Genomic DNA, 19,662 nt, shown 5'->3' with positions numbered 1-19,662 from the left:
ATGAATGCCATGTAGCTCCCGCGTGCGTCTCTCATTCCCGAGCCCCGGATGCACTGCAGGCAGAGGAGATAAACAGTTACCAATCACTGTAATTGCCACCAGCTGTGGAAGCAGGCTAGCTAAACCGCTCCCTCTCCGCCTACAGATGTCACCCTAACCACACCCACCCCTCCACAATCACATTCCAGAACAACCCCTTACCACCTGCAGGGAAACCCAGTAGACAGAATGAATCGAACTCTGATACAGACGCTCTGTACCCTGCAGGAGGAGAAAAGGACAGAGTGGAAAGATCACCTACCTCACATAGTAGCCTATAACTGTACAAGACATGAAACATGAAACTTTATACTTTATAGAAGAGCCCCAGGCTTACCAATTGACCTTTCTTAATCCCAAACTTTTCCCCCTAACTTACTCAATCAATCAATTAACCAAATTTCATTCATAATTAGATTCAACTGGTTGAACACAGCCAGGCAGGATTGCAGCCAGCCCTGTTGAATCTAAAACTCACTCATATTGAACCTTACCATCAGAGTGAAGTAGTCCCCACAAAGTTTCTACAAGCACACAATACCCCAATCAGTCTGGAAAGGTCACAAAGCCATTTCGAAGGCTGTGGGATTCCACCGAACCACAGCGAGAGCCATTATCTCCAAATGAAGAACACTTGAAACAGTGATGAATCTTCCCTGGAGTGGCCAGCCTGCCAAAATTTCTACAACTCATCCAGGAATTCATAAAGGTCGGGGAGAGTAGCAAGGTGGAAGCCACTGCTAACCAAGAAAAACATCAATGCTCATCACACATTTGATCCCCAAGCCTTTTTGGGGTAATGACAGATGAGTCAAAAATGGATCTTTTCGGACAACATGTGTCCCATGATGTCTCGAGTAAAAGAAATACAGCATTTCACAGTAAAAACATTATACCACAAACAGTCAAACATGGAGGTGGTAATGTGATAGTGTGGGGATGCATTGCTGCATCGGGATCTGGATGACTCGCCTTTATTATTGGAACTATGAATTCTGCTCTGTACCGTAAAATTCCCAAGGAGAATGTCCGATCATTTGTCTGTGAGCTGAAGCTGAATTGTAATTGGGTTACGCAGCATGATAATGATCCAAATCACAAAAACAAGTCCACGTCTGAATGGCTGAAAAGAAACAAAGTTAAAGTTAAGTTTTGAAGTGACCTAGTCAAAGTCCTGACTTGAATCCAATATAGATGCTGTGGAAGGACCTGAAACAAGCAGTTGAAAACCCACCAATTTGATTGAATTAACGCAGTTTTGCAAAGACAAATGCATTAATATTCCTCATAGCAATGTGAAAGACTGACATCTATAAAATTATAATAAGCGTTTGATTACAGTTATTGCTGCTAAAGGTGGTACAACCAGTTATTAAGTATAAAGAGGGTGATTATTTTCACTTGGTTGATATGGTTGTTTAATAACTTTTTTCATTAAATAAATAAACTAATTTTTTAAATGTGTTTTGTGCTTACTCAGGTTCCCTTTGTCTAATATTACATTTTGTCTAAAGATCTGAAACCCTTCTATGTGACAAATATGCAGTAATACAGGAAATCAGGAAGGGGAAAATACCTTTTCACGGCACTGTACCATCACCAGGAAGATACCCAGTATGTGGTCATTTTTACAGCTTGCAGACATCAAACATGCAACCAAGTATTATTATTTGATAGCAACATGATAAATGGTTAGGATGAATACACTTTCGCTTCATGTCGTAAGACTTGTATTCAATACATTAACTGTATGGTAAATGGACTGCATTTATATAGTGCTTTTATCCAAATCGCTTTACAATTGATGCCTCTCATTTACCCATTCACACACACACACTCACACACCAACAATGAAAGGCTGCCATGCAAGGTACCAATCAGCTCATTGGGAGCAATTAGGGATTAGGTGTCTTGCCCAGGGACACTTCAACACGCCCAGGGCAGGGGATCGAACCGGCAACCCTCTGACTGCCAAACAACCACTCTTACCTCCTGAGTTATGTCGCCCCCACAACTCTTAAGAAGTCCCATGAAAAGACAAAAAGACATGAAAAGCAAGATTGTATGAAGGGAGCAGCTCAGATACATAATTTGCGATTTTAGGGACAATCTTTAAAATGGGGGAAAGTAGGCAGGATTCAACATTGTTAGAATTCCTAATTTATATTACCAAAGATATTCTGCAATAAAATATGCTTTAGAACTATCACTCAAACATCTATGATGCATGTAGGATACTTAAAGTAGCTATATAAATAGATTGTCACATTACAATGTGTGGCTATGATGTCTTCTGGGGTTAGATTAACTAAGCATACATGTCTAGCATGCTTGTTAGTCAAATGTTAACAGGGATGTCAAGTGTGATTTAGGCTATCTTGTAAATTGACAGATACAAAAAAAACAACTGAATATGAGCAGAAGAACATACGCAGCCTAATATGTACAGGTATGTTACCATATCAGATGACCGATAAACAAAATAAATTTGTTATTCACAATGAAATTTATTTATTTAATCCTATAGTTTTTCAAAAGACAAATATTGATGACCTGAACAAAGTAATAAATATTCTTGAAGAAGACCTTCCCCGGTATGCATGCAATGATTCCGTGCATTTTTGCTGTAGCAATTTAACTGTATAAGAACTTAATGAGTTGGCGGAGAACTATGCAAGATATTTAGCCAAATTTGTGTGAGGTTCATTAGGTCATTATCACAAATAGCATCCTACCCGAAGGCTATATTGCCTACAACAGATAACAAAATTTAATTTCATTTTTGGGGCTCACAGGCTATCCTATAGACACATTTGGCAATTCAAGACGGAGAAGCACGTTTTTTATGCGCTCCTAACTTCTACGATTGTTGCTTAATTGACGCACCAAGGAGGGGTTTTATTGTGATTGACAACTCAATTTCCCACAATACACCGGTATAAGATATTTTAAACGTTCTGAACTTTTATTTTTTATAAATAAAACAAATATTATCCACACAAATATTGCATTACCAAGTGTATATTATCAGCAAAAAATATACGCTTCATAAACGTTTTCTTGGCTTCGATTGAAGTTCCCATCAACCACTTCGTGTATTTGTCCGGAAGAAAAAGCTTGTCGCTCTCTTTAACTTCCTCTTTCCGTCAACCGGGTTTAGGTAGGGGAATGGCGATATAATTTCTTACTTGAAATCCGTTTTAATCTCCATTAAAAATACCCCATCTGTTTAAAATTTGCACATATCAATACAGAATATTACTTATGGGATGCATTTGTGCTTTTGCCTTAAATAGTAATAGCCGGTGTTGCAGTTAAAACGTTTGTATATATTGGTATTAGTATGGACCCGCATTCAGCTAGCATTATCCTGCGTCTCGTTTCAAAGGCTAAATTTTTGCCGTCTTAAGATAGAACTGAATTCACTTTAATTTTGTATACACAACGGCGTTTTGTTTGTTTCAATTTTGGCGTTCTAGGTAGTATGTTAAAGTGGTATATGGTGTTCATCGCAGCAAATTTGCCTCCTAGCCATGTATAACAGTAAACTGCATGCTTCGTTACCGGGCCACACGTTTGCATCCGTGTTGGGCTCTGATCATAATAAAGCCATGATACTGTTAAGTTGTCATCTTGCATTGGATATTCACGGTAAATTATATAGCTAACGTAAATTCTTACTTCAGACTGGCGTTCTTGGTTTGGCCGTGCAATAATTAGCCACGGCGCTACTCCGTACAGTACGTGTAATGGTCAACTACTTCAGTTGACTAGCTGCTGTCTGGAATATGAAATTAAGCGTGATGTTAATTAGTGGTTGTAAGACCTGACTTGTATATTAATAGTATAGTTAAGTTTATTTACAACTTTCTGGTTATAAGAAGTCGCGTCTTCGTAGGCCAACATCCATGTTGTCTACATGAAACGATGTCACCGTCGGTTACATCTTGTCCCTTTGTTTTTGTGCAGTTCACAATGGGACGTGTGATCAGGGGACAGAGAAAAGGTGCGGGCTCCGTCTTCAAAGCCCATGTCAAGCACAGGAAAGGTGCTGCTAAACTCCGGCACATCGACTTTGCTGAACGTCATGGCTACATCAAAGGGATCGTGAAGGTGAGAAGTTTAAAAAAAAAAAAAGTGATGGCACTTCATACCCCTTGTGGAATAAGTTTGGATGTTTAAACTCTGCCTTACTATGCTCCATGTTCTGTTCTAAGGATATCATTCACGACCCTGGCCGTGGAGCCCCCCTGGCCAAGGTGGCCTTCCGTGACCCCTACAGATTTAAGAAGAGGACTGAGTTGTTCATTGCCGCTGAGGGCATCCACACCGGACAGTTCATCTACTGCGGCAAGAAGGGTAAGCATCCATTTAAGAGGAACACTGGATCAGGTCTCTTATTTATTCACACTCAAGTTAAATGGAATGAAACAATCCTTTGTGAAAACCAAGACATTGCAGATCAGACATTTTCGGGGTTTCATAAAGACAATACTTGTAAAGTGCCAGAATTTTTCCTTTTTATTTTTTATCGTTTAAACCTGTCTCATCATTGCTTCTTATTCTGTACCCCTTAGTAGTGGTGCCAGAGATTTTCTTTGGAAACCTCTTTACACCTGCGGCCATTGCTTTTCCTAATTTTAGAATCTATTAGTAATTTGTCATTGGGGTACCTTATTGGTTACCTCTGACTAGCCTGTCAGCTTTAGGGGGCAACTGTCATTAATCGAGCTGATAGGTGAATTAAGTGCTATATTAGAAAAAGTATTTACCTTAATTGAAGGTAGGACAACTAAAAACTCTGATCTGTTTTGGACTGATGTGGAACTTGAAGTGGGTAAGGAATGCAAGTGATTCTGCAGCCAGTGAAATGTAGGGGATATGTAGGTTTAATTTGATGAGGAACAGGTTAAGACCCCAAGTCTTTCAAAAAGTACCACGCGCTTTCGAATGTCAAAATCAACATGCTTTGCTGCTGGTCAGTTAAAACCAATCCGCACCCCCCCTCCTTCCCTCGCAGCCCAGCTGAACATTGGCAACGTGCTGCCCGTGGGCACCATGCCCGAGGGTACCATCATCTGCTGCCTGGAGGAGAAGCCCGGCGACAGGGGCAAGCTGGCCCGCGCCTCCGGCAACTACGCCACCGTCATCTCCCACAACCCCGAGACCAAGAAGTCCCGAGTCAAGCTGCCCTCCGGCTCCAAGAAGGTCATCTCCTCCGCCAACAGAGCCGTCGTCGGTAAGGGAATGCTCGACAGCGTCGTTAAATTCGCTCCCCCTGACACCAGGCCTTGTTTCTGGGCTCTTGCTTCAGATGGGGTGGCTTTTGAGTGGCTATCTAGTTTTGGCCACCAGTTGTCAATAAAAAGGACCTTTGGCTGAATTTAACCCTTTAAGGCGTAAGATCACAAATATAAAATTGGAACGTTCCAGTTTTATGAGCGTTCTAATACCCCTTTTATACCGAAGCAATGGCCTGGGTGAAACCCGTGTTTGCCGTTGGTGTGAATGCTTCGACCCGCGTTATCCGATCTGGGTCCACGACCTGGAATTTACGTTGGTTCAACACGGCTTGGCTTTGGTATGAAAGGGGAGATCGGGGTACCTCTATGCAACACAGTTAGCTGACCGACCCTCAATCTTGTTTTATTGGAGGTCTGATTTTGTTCTAATGAAAGGACTCTTCGATTATGAACAAGGGTCCTGGGGTGCTTTGTACATGAATTGCCCAGTTACAATTCATTACGACTTTGTGTATGTGAAAATGATATGCAAATGAAGTTGATCTTAATTATTAGCATAGAATCACACAACAGTGTCAAATACATGATTGAGTTAGTTCTATATCACTTCCTGTTGAATAATTGACTGTCCTCCACCAAAAACTGCCCCCCTTTTTTGAACATATCTACTAGGTACTTCCATGCTCATGTGTAAATGGTTTTATATCACAAACTTTCCTGAGTGAGAGATTTAAGTCCTTTTTAGCAGGAGCGTGAGAGATTAATGGAGTTTGTGTAGCTGGTGTTCAAGCTGTGTTTGTGTGGTGAATCTCAGGTGTGGTCGCTGGTGGTGGTCGTATTGACAAGCCCATCCTGAAGGCTGGCCGTGCTTACCACAAGTACAAGGCCAAGAGGAACTGCTGGCCACGCGTGCGTGGTGTGGCCATGAACGTAAGTATCGTCCATTTAAGGTTTTCCTTTTCGTTTTCGCTGCCCGCGCAAATTGAGGTCCCATCTGTCAGCCAGTGGACCCAAGCCCTCTGCAGCATGGTGCAAAAACAGTTTGGATTCGCAAACAATTCATTAAAATGTTCAAAATCCCAAGTTGAGGCTTGTCTGCATTCATCATATTTATGAATTTGACCACTCGAGTTAAGACTTGTAAAAATGGATAGGTAAAGGTTTTCGTGACCGGTACAGCCTACGCGAAGTAGCCATCACAACTGAGTCACCAAAACCTTTGGCATTAAGCAGCAGTCAGAAAGCTACAGTAACCTGCAGCATAACGCCAAGTGTCATAGGAGATGCAACAGGAAGAATGAGGATGTCGTAAAGTAAATGTAGAGTTCATGGAGAGTTATCTGCTTACCTGTAATGCGGGAAGTGCAATGGACCAGTAAAGGATTGTAGCGAGCCCGTTACCTGACCCATGACCTCTGACCCTGTTTCCTGTTTCCTCCCTCCAGCCCGTTGAACATCCCTTCGGTGGTGGTAACCATCAGCACATCGGCAAGCCCTCCACCATCAGGAGGGACGCGCCCGCTGGTCGCAAGGTCGGTCTCATCGCTGCTCGCCGTACCGGCAGACTGCGCGGAACCAAGACCGTCCAGGAGAAGGAGAACTAAAGCGCTAATCTTCTTAATAAAATGTTGTTCCAAAAAGAAAAAAAACGGACCATTTTTTTTGTGCATGTTTGTGTGTATTTCTGTGAGTCGATCTGGATTAGACCACCTGTTAACTCATTGTAATGTGTGCTTGTGTGTGTGTAGACTTCAAAACTTCAGAATTGGAGAGTTGCAGTTTATCAGTACAAGGTTTTATACTCCAGAACTCCAGATGCTGTAGGGGTGCAGTGTTTGCTATTTTTTTGGCTTTTCAGTGCCAAGCATTTAAGCTGTCAGTTGACTGAGTCCATACTCGTTTCCATGTCCTAAAATGGCTGCTGATTGAAAGGATGATTTAATGATTCATAGGAAGAATGATCGACAGGATGTCGGATTCCTGCTGCAGCGTGCGACACAAATGTCTGAATGGGAGCCATGGCTTCGGTTCATGTTCAGGTTGTTTGCTGTGTGGAAATACAGCTTCTTGAAATCACATCACTAAGTTGCTTTATGTGAAGTGTATTTTTCTGCTATAAACCACAAACTCCCAAATATACCTGTATACCGACCATGGTAAAGCTGGCAGGTCTTCAGAAAATTCTGGAAATATCTAAGGTACCTTTAATTGCACAGAAAAACAGTCTGGGTCATTTTGAAATATACACTAGAACTGAAACAGTAAGAAAAATTGAAAAAATCCAGAAAGTGAACCATCCCCTAAAATTTAAAGTGGTTGGATGCTGTGGTATGGACAGTACAAGCAATGACTTGGGTATTCATAACTGCATTTTGATACACTGGATAACTCAATCTCCAGCTTGAATGTGATGATTGGCTCTTGTAAACTAGACTGCAAGCTTACTGCTGGTCTAGATACCACTAGAAACCTAGCCAGGTTTCACGTGAATCACTATAATACAATAGTGTGATAAACATGAATCACTATAATAAAATAGTGTGATAAACATGAATCACTATCATACAATAGTGTGATAAACATGAATCAGTATCTTACTCAAGAGTATACAAGCAATAATGTATTAGCTAAAGGTACCTTGCTGACCTAAATGTGACTATGTCTAGAATGCTTGATTACATGATCATTATGACATCACAAAGTGAGGGACCCATGTCAGCACTAGAGGGCGTACTTGCACAAGATATGTAATCAGAACACATACAATGTTGGCCCATAGATTGGCTATGGTGGTATATCAGCAAACCTATCATTTTAACATGGAAAATTAATAATTGCAAAATGAATGTATGTCACAAAACATTCCTACCCTCTGAGCATCCATAGGATGCAGCATTGTAATTAGGGAGAAAAAATACAGCAGGACAGGAGTGACCAATTGCGGCCACATAGGGCCTGTGTTTATGCTGATTTTTTGCTTCCACCAATTACACTGGCTAAATGAGCCAATTAGCTAATTTGAATACACCAACACTGGTTCACTCACAGATTAGATCACAGTAAAACACTTCATATAGGGACAGGGCTGTCATGTTCTGTGCTTATCAAGAAATGTAGCTAAAATGCCGGATTGTGTAAATGTTAGGGCTAATTACATAATTACATTACATAAAGGACAGGAGCTAGCATGAAACCCAGTAACAGGTGCGGCCCTTGTTGCCCAACCCAGAAGTAGGATCATGTATAGCCTCATTCGGTGGTGGTGGGGCCCAATGTGAGATCTTTTCACGGGAACCAAGATCACTGGCAGCACCCTTGATAAGATGTAATCATCGATAAACAGGCAGCAGTGTGCGGGAAGAATATATAATAGGTACTGTCAGTCAGCTCTCCCTCCTTATCATGAATTTCCATCCTTTCTTATCACTTTCAGTGAACAGTTTTGGTAAAAATGTATTTTGTATCTTGCACCGTGTTCTTTAGGTAAATTATGACTTGTCTAGCCTCTCTTAAGAATGACCTTTCAGAAAGGAATAGCAATGTTGCAATGTGATCTGAAAGAAACTATTCCCTGCAGTTTAGCTTCTCTTAAACTCATCGATGTAGAGGTGACCCGGGGGTTGCGTGCAATTAATTAATTTCTGACGCGACTGCGCGACACGCGTTGAGTGCCTAAGTGCCATTTCATTGTCAGACACGGAATGGCATTATGCTCCAATCGTGCGGCAATATGGCTTCACAGCAGGCTCCAGAACGGCCCTTCACATCACTGCAATCAATCAATCACACCCAGGCTCCGCCCAGAAGACCAGGCCAGTGTGATGTGGGAGGCTCCTCTTAGGTTTCAAATGCTGATCCTCCGGAACCGGACAACTCGGTCACACTGCTGTACATTTATATATTTAGCAGACACTTTTACCCTGAGAAACTGGAACTTGGCTTTTTAAAATTTTTTTTAAAAGAAACAAATTTATACAACTCTACTGGAGCAGTTAAGGGTAAATAACTTACTCAAGTATACAAGTTACTGAACAGCAGTGCGCCAACTGAGATTTGAACAGGAATCCTTAAATACGTGCACTGTGGGCAGCAACAATGCAAACCTTTAACAAAAATATCTTTGATTTCAAGAACCCATATGCTTTTTAGGAAGTCTGGTCTTTCTGTATCCTAACCATAGAATCTTACAAGCAGAAGACAATGCACAACATAGTTTAATAGTTTTACAGGTGTTGATGGTCGCCATTTTATTTGCTTAGGTGGTTGGTTTGGAAATTACAAACCTAATTTAGATTAACTACAGTCTGCTTCCTCTGTACATACATGTGTCACATGAAAACATTTAAATAAGCTCAACTCATACCAGTCTATTTAACATCAAATGTTTTGCTCAATGGGTATCACCAAGATTGGCCTACGTCTGAAACATTTTAGCCCACTGTCAGCAACAGTTCCTACATGTAGGAACAATTACAAACTACTGTAAACTTAGCTCGGTAAACCTTTTAAGATACTGACCAATTAAAATAACTTAATTAGCCTGGCACTCAAAAAGAGGATGTACACCAAACAAATTCAAAAGGACAATCTTTAATGACCTCTTACAATGCATTCTTCAAAATGTTGGTGGAGTCAACAAAAGGTAGGGAGCTTACCGTTAATACAAAAAAAAAAAAAAAAAAATCAAAGTCAACTTTTATAAACAAAAGGTTTTAAAAACCACTTTGTCAGTGCAGATGAACAAACGGGTGTGGTGAACAAGGGTTTTCTTGCTGCAAGGACATTTATGTCGTTTTCCCATGAGGAGCTAGCCTGGAGGCTAAGGGAGAGACCGCAAACCTAGGAGTACGCAGTCTTATGCATTCACTCGGGAGTCAGTCACCTGCTCCCTTTGTAAACCCTTCCAGACAGGCACTCGGGTAGACTGCTCCACAAAGCCAGTAATGAGAGGAGAGGGGTCCTGTGAAGGTCAGAGGGCAGCACACTGCAAGGAACAATTCACTAGTTCACTTTTGTTTATCTCAAATCAGCTTTACAGTGTGCTATAGTTGTACAGTGCTCTAAGGCAGATCAAGGGATCAATATTATCCATGCAAGAAAAAGAACAAAAAGATTCCAAAATTAAAACAGAAGGCAATCATCTGATTCAACTAACAGAGAAATCAACCCAAAACGAAACGAAAAGCAAAGCAAAAATAAAATAGTAAGACCTTACAGGCTAAAACAAAAGCTTTTTTGTACCCTGAAGGAATAATGTGAAAACGAAATGGCCTGTAGTGCATTGTGGGTAAGGGGCGGGGCCAGTCTGTGAAAAGCGATAGAACTCGGCTCCTCCATGTCCCTTCGTGGTTCTCCTAGCAACGTTTCGCTCCGGGTGACAAGCTCCTCCTCCCGCTTCCACAGAACGGAAACCACATCTACGTAGGCCACTTATTTGGTTTTTGGCAGATTTTCAGGCTAACCGTTTCGCAAATCCATGTGCTTTCTAAAGATGTCTTCGGCTTCTCTGTCCTTTCACAGATTGGACGCTCCCCGTCTTTTGATAATCCATGAGTTGTTTCTCTTTTTTGTTACGTGCACAATGTATTTACAATGTACCATAAATAAAGTATGAGACCGTTTCAGTGTCAAGATTCCATTTTCTTTATTCTTGCTAATGGGCGCAACGCTTTTTTCTTTTTTATATTTCTGTGCACAAAAAAAAACTTCACAAAGTGAAAGTTCACATCGCGACTGTAGCTCCAGAATTCAATGTCACACCATGGCCAAAACAAAAGTCGGCAAAACAGTGCGCAGAACCCGTGACTGTACAGTCAATATCCTCTTTAAAAATAACACAAGGACAAAAATGTTCCTCTTAAATCAAATTCTATTTTTTTTGTGAAATTCAGCAAAATAATTTCTATAAAATAAAACAGCAAAATATTTAAATATACTATGGGTGGGTTGATTCTTTCCTTTTGCCAGGGGTATTTGGTATTTTCAACAAAATTGGAAAAAAAATACACATTCAAGTTACCAATTAAATACAGTATTTACTGACGCCTTCTTTGATATAAATGAAGCTTCACTTAGCAAGACCTAGAACAGCGGCAACGTGACTACCAAGCAGATATTTTATGATACAACCCAGCTGTGTGTTTTACCCATATGGAAGTTCTAAGAAGATGCCTGCGTAAAGGTAGAACTGTGTGAGAAAGGAACCGGAAATTATGAGGCTGAACCACTGTCTAGGTTACAGTGTCTGGAAAGTCATTAGGAGTTACTGTAAGAGATGAATCTACCCAAGGAAAGAAAGAAAGAAAAAAAAAAACCAAGCACATCAAATACAGTCTATTATGCATCAGGAATCCTGGCATAGCAAAATGTTGCATATATTTTCTCCTTTTTAAAATTCCTATTATTGAAAATGTGTTGACTGTCCCACCACAGCTGACTTTCAAATGTTAAATCTGAGGAATATATGTGCAATTAAAAAGCCCCTTATGCTTACATTTGTTCCAAATATCGCCTTCAATGTGTAAGAGGAAAAAAGAGATAGAAAATACCCCCCCACCCCTCCCAAAAAAAGGCTCTTCAGAGTCGCTGTCAATTAGGGTCTATGGATGCTGCTGTGTTATGGTCATAGTTTCTGGCTACACTAAGTCGATGTGAAGCCATGCTAAATGTTACAGCGTGTTAACTAGAGCTGCAAAAAGACCAAATTAATATCAGAATGAAAAGGCAATTAAAGACCTAGAGCAACGCGACATCTTTACTTTTCCCCACATCAACCGAATGTCAGAGACTAACCCAGCCATTCCAATATCCCGCACTGAAACCCAGCTCCAGGAGAGGACCTTGTCTGGCACGATCCAGCTGGTCGACATGGATAATGTCTGTCCTCCTCAAACTGCCCTCGCAGGCAGTCCGCAACGTACAGGTTACCACTGACCGGAAAGAAAAAATAAAAGGAAAAAAAAAAAGCTTTCTTTTTCCTTTTTGCCTTTGTACATTTATTGTCTTTTTCTTCCTCTCTTTCATCCGTTTGTTTTCAAAGGTCTGTGAATCTCCAACCGCAAACGCAAAGTCTTGCCGCTGTCGACCGAACGGTCAGAACATGAACATACTATGTACACACCTTTCACCATTTACACACAAGCGCCAGGGCCTGGTTTTATTTCAGCTCTACACAGCTTTTCCCCCCCACTGAAGGCGGGTTAGATTCTTTTTTTCATTTTTATTTCTATTTTGTTTTGACAGCAATGCTCTGCAGGGCAGACAGTGAAACAGGCTCCGCCTCCAGGCTGAATACAGAGATCTAACGGGTGTGGAGATGCGGGACCTGGAGCGGGCGGCGAACCGTAGGGCCCGGTCTTGCACTCGGATCAAGCGTCTCTATGGAGAGAGAGAGGGGATGAGGAACGGGGCGAGCCCCTGCCCTGGGGTGGTGGTGGTGGTGGTGGTGGTGGTGGGTGGGGGGGGAGGGTGTTTTTGGCCCCCACCGACGTTACTCTTTCGTCTGGGTGGGCGGGGCCTCCTCGGTTCCCTCCCAGTTCTCTTGTGCTCGCTGGCCCGGGCGCGGCTGAGGGTTGTTCACGTGCTGTGCGGCGGGGCCCGTGTACGGCTGGCCGTGGGGGTGGTTATTCTGCTGAGGGCAGAGACAGAGGATCCTCACTCAGTACCGCTGCGCCACAGCAGGGCTCACGTTACAGTTCATCACATTACAGGCACCTGCCAGACGCCCTTAGCCAGAACAACTGACAAAATGGAGGACAACCATGCTACCATTAGGCATGAACACAGTGGTACAGCAGAAGGCACAGTAGGCACAGGCACCACCAATAACCGCAAAGTAGCTTTGGACCAGCATCATCAACTTAAATAGTTCAATTTTTGCTGTATATTAAAAAGTAACAAGTACGTTATTTCTGTGGCAATTTTTTTTTTAAAGTTATAGAAACAAGAGTTAAGGTTTAGCTAAAGAACGCTCAAAAGGGTTAGGGTTTTGGGAGCCAACAGATGGGTCTTTAGGCTGTGTTAGAAGATTGCCAGCATCTCTGCTGTCCCGTTTGCCGTAGAAAGCTCATTCCTTACTGCATTTCATTTATATGTAGGTATGTAATCTGATGTAATCATCGCAAAGGCTAAATAGTTAGCATTTTGATCCTCTGCACATTACATACATAGTTGCCTGCAATAAAGGACCGTGAATTGCCCATCTTCGCCAGTACATTAAATGCATGCTGAGACAATCGCTGGCTTTGTCGGCAGAATTTCCGCTGGTTAAAATGCATCCTGCGTATGCAACGTCGTAAAATCAGACGCACTCACTGTTAGGCTGATGGAGCCAAGGAGACAGTCTCTCAATTTCACACTCTAAAGAAAAACAAGCGCTTGCATTGTTGCGATAGCATTCTGCTGTGGACAAAAGCTGCTTTTCACACCAGAAGTGCAGACGTTTTTAAGCGATCTTCCTTCGTCGACCATTGGCGTAAAAATTCCACTATGCGCCCTTTCGTACTGCATCAGAGAAAAGATGCAGAATTGCCCTCATTTGTGAGCTACATTGAGTCTGCAGACTATTGAAATATCGAACAAAAATAATGAATAGAAATAACAGGACGCAATTAAAACTGAATTGGAAATGACGAAAGTGCACAAGAAGAGCAGGCCAGGGGCCACTGCACTGCAGCACCTGTGACAAACTGCGCTACACTTCATCACACACCATCATCATCGTCAATGTCCGCATCAATGGTCAAGGTGTGGAGCAGGCAGGTTTTATCTGATGCCCTCGATATCAGTGCCGCCTCTTTTACCAAGCAGGCATACTTGGTGTAAATCTTTAAAGTGAGGTCAAAATACTGGCATTGATTTAAACCCCAATTCCTAAGCCAGCAAACCGGAGAGATGGTGCTGCAGTTTGCCAGACGCTGGGGCTAAGGCCGGACAGGCCTTTAGGGTCGGAGTGTGAGGATTACCTGCTGATACTGCGTTCCCGGGGAGTTGGGGTACAGGGTGGTGTCTTCAGGGGGAGAGGAGTCGTGGTCGTCAGGGGCTTCCTGGTCGTCCGGCTCCTGAGGGGAAAAAAAAAACAAAACAAAAAATGTTCAGTCTCTTTGGCTCAGCTCGGCTCAGCACAGTGAATCAAACAACACTACTCAGTCATGCTATGCTTCCAGTACTGAATTTTGTTTTCATAAAATGATAATCTTATCAAAGTGACAATACATATTAAATTTAAAACAAATGACAAATACTCTGGAATGTTTGATGGTGCTAGTGCTTCCGTCCAACTGTGTACCTCAACAGGTCACACAACAGGGAAAACGAATGGTTTAAGGCCTGGTTAGTAAAACCCTAACTAAGCGTTTTTATTGGTGACAGGCGACTGTTCTGCAGCCGAGAATGACAAGTCAACGCCACCAACACAAGACCAATGCTGTCCATTACATCTAGATAACCACATGTGATAGAAGCATAAGGCATGATATGAAAAAACAATGTGGGAAAAACAACATTCTTTAAAAAACAGGCTGAGGAGACAACATAGACCCTAAAAACCTGTCATGCAAATGCTTCTGCAGGGAAGCACGCTTGGAGTAGGCTCCAAAATCTGGTGCTGCAATGGAGGAGAGCTGTAGTTCCTGAATGGAACAGACATCTGACCTCCTATCACAATGTAGCAATAATGCAGCCGTATGCCGTACTCCACAGGTTGCAACTGTAGTTGCCTAATGAATCCAATTAGAGGAGCAATAGCTGTCAGTTTGAAATACACAGATATGTATATCCAATATTCTACTTCAAAACAGAATTTAATGCAAATTCACTGTTTGCATGAGGTTGCAAGAAGTTTTTCTTTCACCTCACTTGCGTGATTTTGGAGGTTTAGGCTGTCTAGCGAATTTTTCCTATTTCCTGTCTTTCTCCAATGCGTCTTTGTGACAGTGGACCTTTAGCACGAGCAAAACCTTTTAACACACGCAAAACTAATAACACAATCAATGATTGGTGCAAAACGCATTCCATGACAAATCACAAGCCATGTTACTGGTTTTGTGTGTGCTAAAAGGTTTTGCACAGACTAAAGGTCTTAGTAAACCAGACCCAGTGTCTCTGTATATAGTGCTACACAAATAGAATTGAATTGAATTAATTTGTGACATGAGGTAATGGCACATGGACAAAAATCTGAAATAACAGAATTCGCCAAATTTAATTTTAACCATTCTACTCCAGGGATGGTCTAACAAAAGGATTAAAACAGGAAGAAAAAAAATGTGCAATCTGCACTTTCAATTGGCAGAGACTAGAATCCTTGGGTTATTCAAATGATTCAAAATGAACATTAAATGCCAAGTAGCTGAAATGGAAACATATTTATAAGTGATATAAACCTGGACTACACTACAAATATAAACTGTGTGACATTATCAACTGTACTACACTACAAACCATGCTTTTCCATTTCTTAAACCCTGAAACAAATCATCACCCTACAAGCCTAGTATTGTAAACTGAAGTATTTTCGATACTATAGCCAAGGCTTAGAGTTTTCGATCGCTTTCAAAGACGCTACCACAACTTCATTTTCACTTTCCCGGTGAGGCACAGACGGCTTGGATTAAACTGTGCCGCACCGTGGCCCTGTGTGAACAGCGAGAGAAGGCGGTAATGGTGGTTAAGTGGCTAAGGAAGCCGCTCTGCTGGGACTGGAGCCTTACAGTGTGCTGCTGCTCTCCTGCCACCTCCCCTGGCAAAAGCTGCTGTGGAGGGGGCGATTTCCGCTGGGCGTCTTCTTCAGACACCACCTCGTGCTTCGTTAAGTGACGCTATTTTGAAATGGCAGTTATTAATTATCGCATATATAGACAACGAGTCAATGAATTATGCAGATTGTGGTTGCTTTAGCAGTTCTCTCATCTTTAGGGTCTAGTTACCACATCTATCATTACAGTCTCTTCCATTGTCACTAGGACTGTAATACACAAGTTCATACAGCTTATCTGACTGGATTTCTCATTGGGAAAAATTTTTATAAACGAAGTCAGCTATTAGAAAACAAAGTGAACTATATATTAAACAATTAAAAAAAAAAAAACTTATAAAAAAGGAAAAAATATACCAGCTGTCAAAATGCTTGATGAACAAATCAACAACTTATAGAAATACTGTATATACATTATCAAATAGTTACCAATTTGAAAGGGGGACAAAAGCTGCCATATTATGTGCAACTAAAATGGTCGAAAACTCAAAGCCCCACCTATAGTGAAACGTTAACATTTAATATCTGAGTATATTTCACAACAACGTTTCCAAAATACAGATTTTTACAGTTTCTACAAACTTTTTTTAAACAGAACTACAATTATACATACAAAAAACCAAATACAGATTTTTACAGATTCTACAAACCTTTTTTTTTCCACAGAACTACAATTATGCATACAAAAAACATACGTGTGTTAAATATTTATATGTATAATGTACATTCAGCTAATAGCATTACACCTTCAAAGGATAACACTGGTCATTTTCATTTTTTCAGTATCGTGAACATATCCTATGACAAGACCAAAACTGATAATGGTTCTGTCCAACTTTCAAAGAACTTAAAGATCCTACAAACAATTATTGTCCATCTAGCCAATGCTGATACACTGAAAGTCAGTAGTACTCTATTATCATCCAAAAAAAGTATTAAAACGAGTCAAACAGATACTGTTGCTTTGGTCAGCATAATTCACCATTACAAAGAACCTGGCCTTTACTGGTAATTTTTACTGAAAGAACTTCATCAAGTGACGACAATAACTTTTTTTGATAAGTGGAAAGTAGTTTGGCGTGGCACGAAAATACTGAAAATAGCCCCCATCAAATTAAAAATTTGGTCGTTTTCAAGTAAATTTGGGGGGAAAAAATACACTGGCCATGGTTTTTTTTGTTTGTTTTTGATAACAGGTTGCATTTTCTGAAAATGAAAATACGTCTTTCTCAGCTGTATTCATTGACGTCAGTACAAAACTGAAACTAATGGATTTCTTGGTTGGATGCTAAACTGGGTAGGAAAAAAATCAAAAAGTACTAAGGAATTGGACAGAAAGATTTGAACATGCTGACAATACTGAAAAAAGAAAATGACTGGTTATCCTTTAAGATTCAGAAAAAATTCAGAAAAAAGAAAAACGTTCCATCCCAATTTTAATGTTTAAATTTGAAATATCCAGATGCTGTTATAAGGGCCACTGATTGCTGCAAAAAACCTCCATCACTTGGGTAGGACATGCAGCCAGTTAACCCCACCATGCAGCCCATCATCTGAGTGGTAGAGTCATTAGCCGTGTTTCCACCGCAGGAACTTTACCCCGGAACTAGGAACCTTTTGAGGAACTCAGTGCGTTTCGACCGCATTGTCGACTACTTGCAGTGTTTTATTTCAACCGCCATGTTTAAAAATCTGCAGCCGCAAACCGATTTATTTTCATAATAACTTGAAATCAAACTTGTATGTTATGCGGCGCAGAAGCCTACTTTTGGTTATAGCTTGCCAACGTCTTGGAATTATAACGTGTGCTCTTCTGTTCTTTTCTTGCTTTAGTATTAATTTTATAAAATGCTAAGCATTCGTGCTGGGCCAGCATATTACGTACCAAAACATTCAAACGGTTTAATTCGGTTGCTGAATATTTTCTTCCGGATTTTCTTTGTTAGCTCGTTGTAATTGACTCAAAACGTTTGATACAGTTATGTGAGGTATGCGGTAGTTATGCGTAATTTACATTGGTGATACAGTAAAAGCAAACTGGAAATGACCTTCCACACTTTTTGTCAGGGTAAAATAACAGGTTAATTCTAGTAATCGTCCCTTTTGCTTTTTCAGACTGCCGTAATTTTACTATGCCATTCTTCAATTCCACAAAAATACCAGGAAGACTATGGACTAATTTATGGTGCATGGTTCGCATCTGGAGGGCACACTTCGCTGCTCGGCTAGCAGTAACTTTGAAGGAAAGCAAACGGTGGCTGTACCACTGCTAATTTAAATTTTTACGCAAGTCCGAGTTTTCATTCTATTCTTGTCATTTTGCGATTAGCCTATATGGAATTGACGATGAGAAAGTAATCAATTCAACAGCAAATTGTTTACTACGTGTGCATGTTTTCTGCTGTTGTTGCCAGTTATTTGTGGAATGTGAATGCATTCTCGGATGTCAAGACATGAAAGTGAATGTTCGCATAAAAACATAATGAATGTGTTTGAGAGGATATATAAAACAGTTACAATCTGACTATTGGCCTGTTATATCCTATTTGTTGCATAACAACGGTCCAAGTTCAACTACCAACGACAGTTTTGCTTGACAACGGTAAAATATGCCCAAACGGCTGCGGAAGAATATTTCAATTTCAGGTGATTAAATCGATAAAAATCAATAAATACAAAAGTAACCATATATAGTCATTGTTGGTAACCCGTTGTATATAAGTGGATTAAACCCCTCCGGGCTGTCCCGGTTATTTGAAAATAATGTAGGCTACTTCAGTGGTAGTATGGGGTTACAGAAGAAATCATAGGACAGATGGACCGACGACAACGTCGCTTTTTCATACGTCAGTGGGCTAATTTGCCTAATCTTCGCGGGACTTTAGACCGCGGTGGAAACGCAGACAACAATGGGCTGAAGGAACCTTTTAGTTCCTTGAAAAGTAGTTCCTGGGACTAAAAGTTCCGGGTACTTTTGGTGGAAACGCGGCTATTGTGACAGAAGGTTCTACATGATGCAGCTGTGAAGGATGCCTGCAGGCCCCCAATCAACCAATAGGTGTCGCTATTACTCGATTAGATGGGGAATGCCACCCAGTGACTCAAACCCCCCATCCCAGATGACACTAAGCCAATTATGTGACACCCTGCAGGTCATCGTTTGATTATGGACCATGGGGAATCATCACTGCACTCAAAATGGGTGCCTTAGTATCAAATGATAATGTCTTAAAACAGGGTTCCACTATCCCTGGCGGTACATGGTGTATAGTAATGTTCATTCCGTATTCATAAATACCTACAGTTCATGTACGTGCTACTGGATTATCTTGTTTCAAACGCACACTTGCAAACAGAAAGACAGATGACCACTCCTCCCACTTAATTTTGCTTGTTATTCCCTAAAACTACATTTCAATCTTTTATTCATTCCTGAATGCTATGCCCAGTCATGATTGAGAAACCGCCTAATTCCAGAAACATGCGTTGCAATTTCTGGAGGGCACACTGTAAATTATCAAAAACGAGCCCCCTTCCAAAGTCGTCCAAATATCGAAAGCCAGCTGTTGCTTCTTTACACTTCTAGCAGTTTAGATGCTCGGCTTCAGTGCCGGAGGACTAAGAAAT

At 41.1% G+C, this 19,662-nt stretch overlaps 2 protein-coding genes across 13 annotated transcripts in view; one reads left to right on the top strand and one right to left on the bottom strand.

Annotated features, from left to right (window-relative positions):
* Window positions 1–3,175: 3,175 nt before the first annotated feature.
* Window positions 3,176–6,931, top strand: rpl8 (ribosomal protein L8). Its single transcript, XM_035410418.1, has 6 exons — window positions 3,176–3,199; window positions 4,009–4,152; window positions 4,257–4,398; window positions 5,060–5,278; window positions 6,097–6,212; window positions 6,728–6,931. The coding sequence occupies exons 2-6, from the start codon at window positions 4,015–4,017 to the stop codon at window positions 6,884–6,886; spliced, it is 774 nt and encodes a 257-aa protein (XP_035266309.1). The 5' UTR covers window positions 3,176–3,199; window positions 4,009–4,014; the 3' UTR covers window positions 6,887–6,931.
* A 2,921-nt stretch (window positions 6,932–9,852) lies between these two features.
* LOC118223634 (probable ubiquitin carboxyl-terminal hydrolase FAF-X) overlaps window positions 9,853–19,662 on the bottom strand; it is a 71,981-nt gene continuing 62,171 nt past the window's right edge. For 3 of the 12 annotated variants that reach the window (XM_035410406.1, XM_035410407.1, XM_035410410.1), the window contains 3 exons: window positions 15,992–16,099; window positions 14,246–14,341; window positions 9,853–12,912 (listed from right to left, as the gene is read on the bottom strand). In XM_035410406.1, the coding sequence (XP_035266297.1) occupies window positions 12,772–12,912; window positions 14,246–14,341; window positions 15,992–16,099 (345 nt within the window). In that variant the 3' untranslated portion in view covers window positions 9,853–12,771. The remainder of the gene's footprint in view (window positions 12,913–14,245; window positions 14,342–15,991; window positions 16,100–19,662) is intronic. The other 9 variants (XM_035410415.1, XM_035410414.1, XM_035410417.1 and 6 more) reach the window with 5 other exon arrangements.

This window comes from Anguilla anguilla, chromosome 3, assembly GCF_013347855.1.
Source record: "Anguilla anguilla isolate fAngAng1 chromosome 3, fAngAng1.pri, whole genome shotgun sequence".
NCBI lineage: Eukaryota > Metazoa > Chordata > Actinopteri > Anguilliformes > Anguillidae > Anguilla > Anguilla anguilla.
Note: the sequence above shows the minus strand (reverse complement) of the source record. Positions and strands in the feature narration are given on the sequence as shown.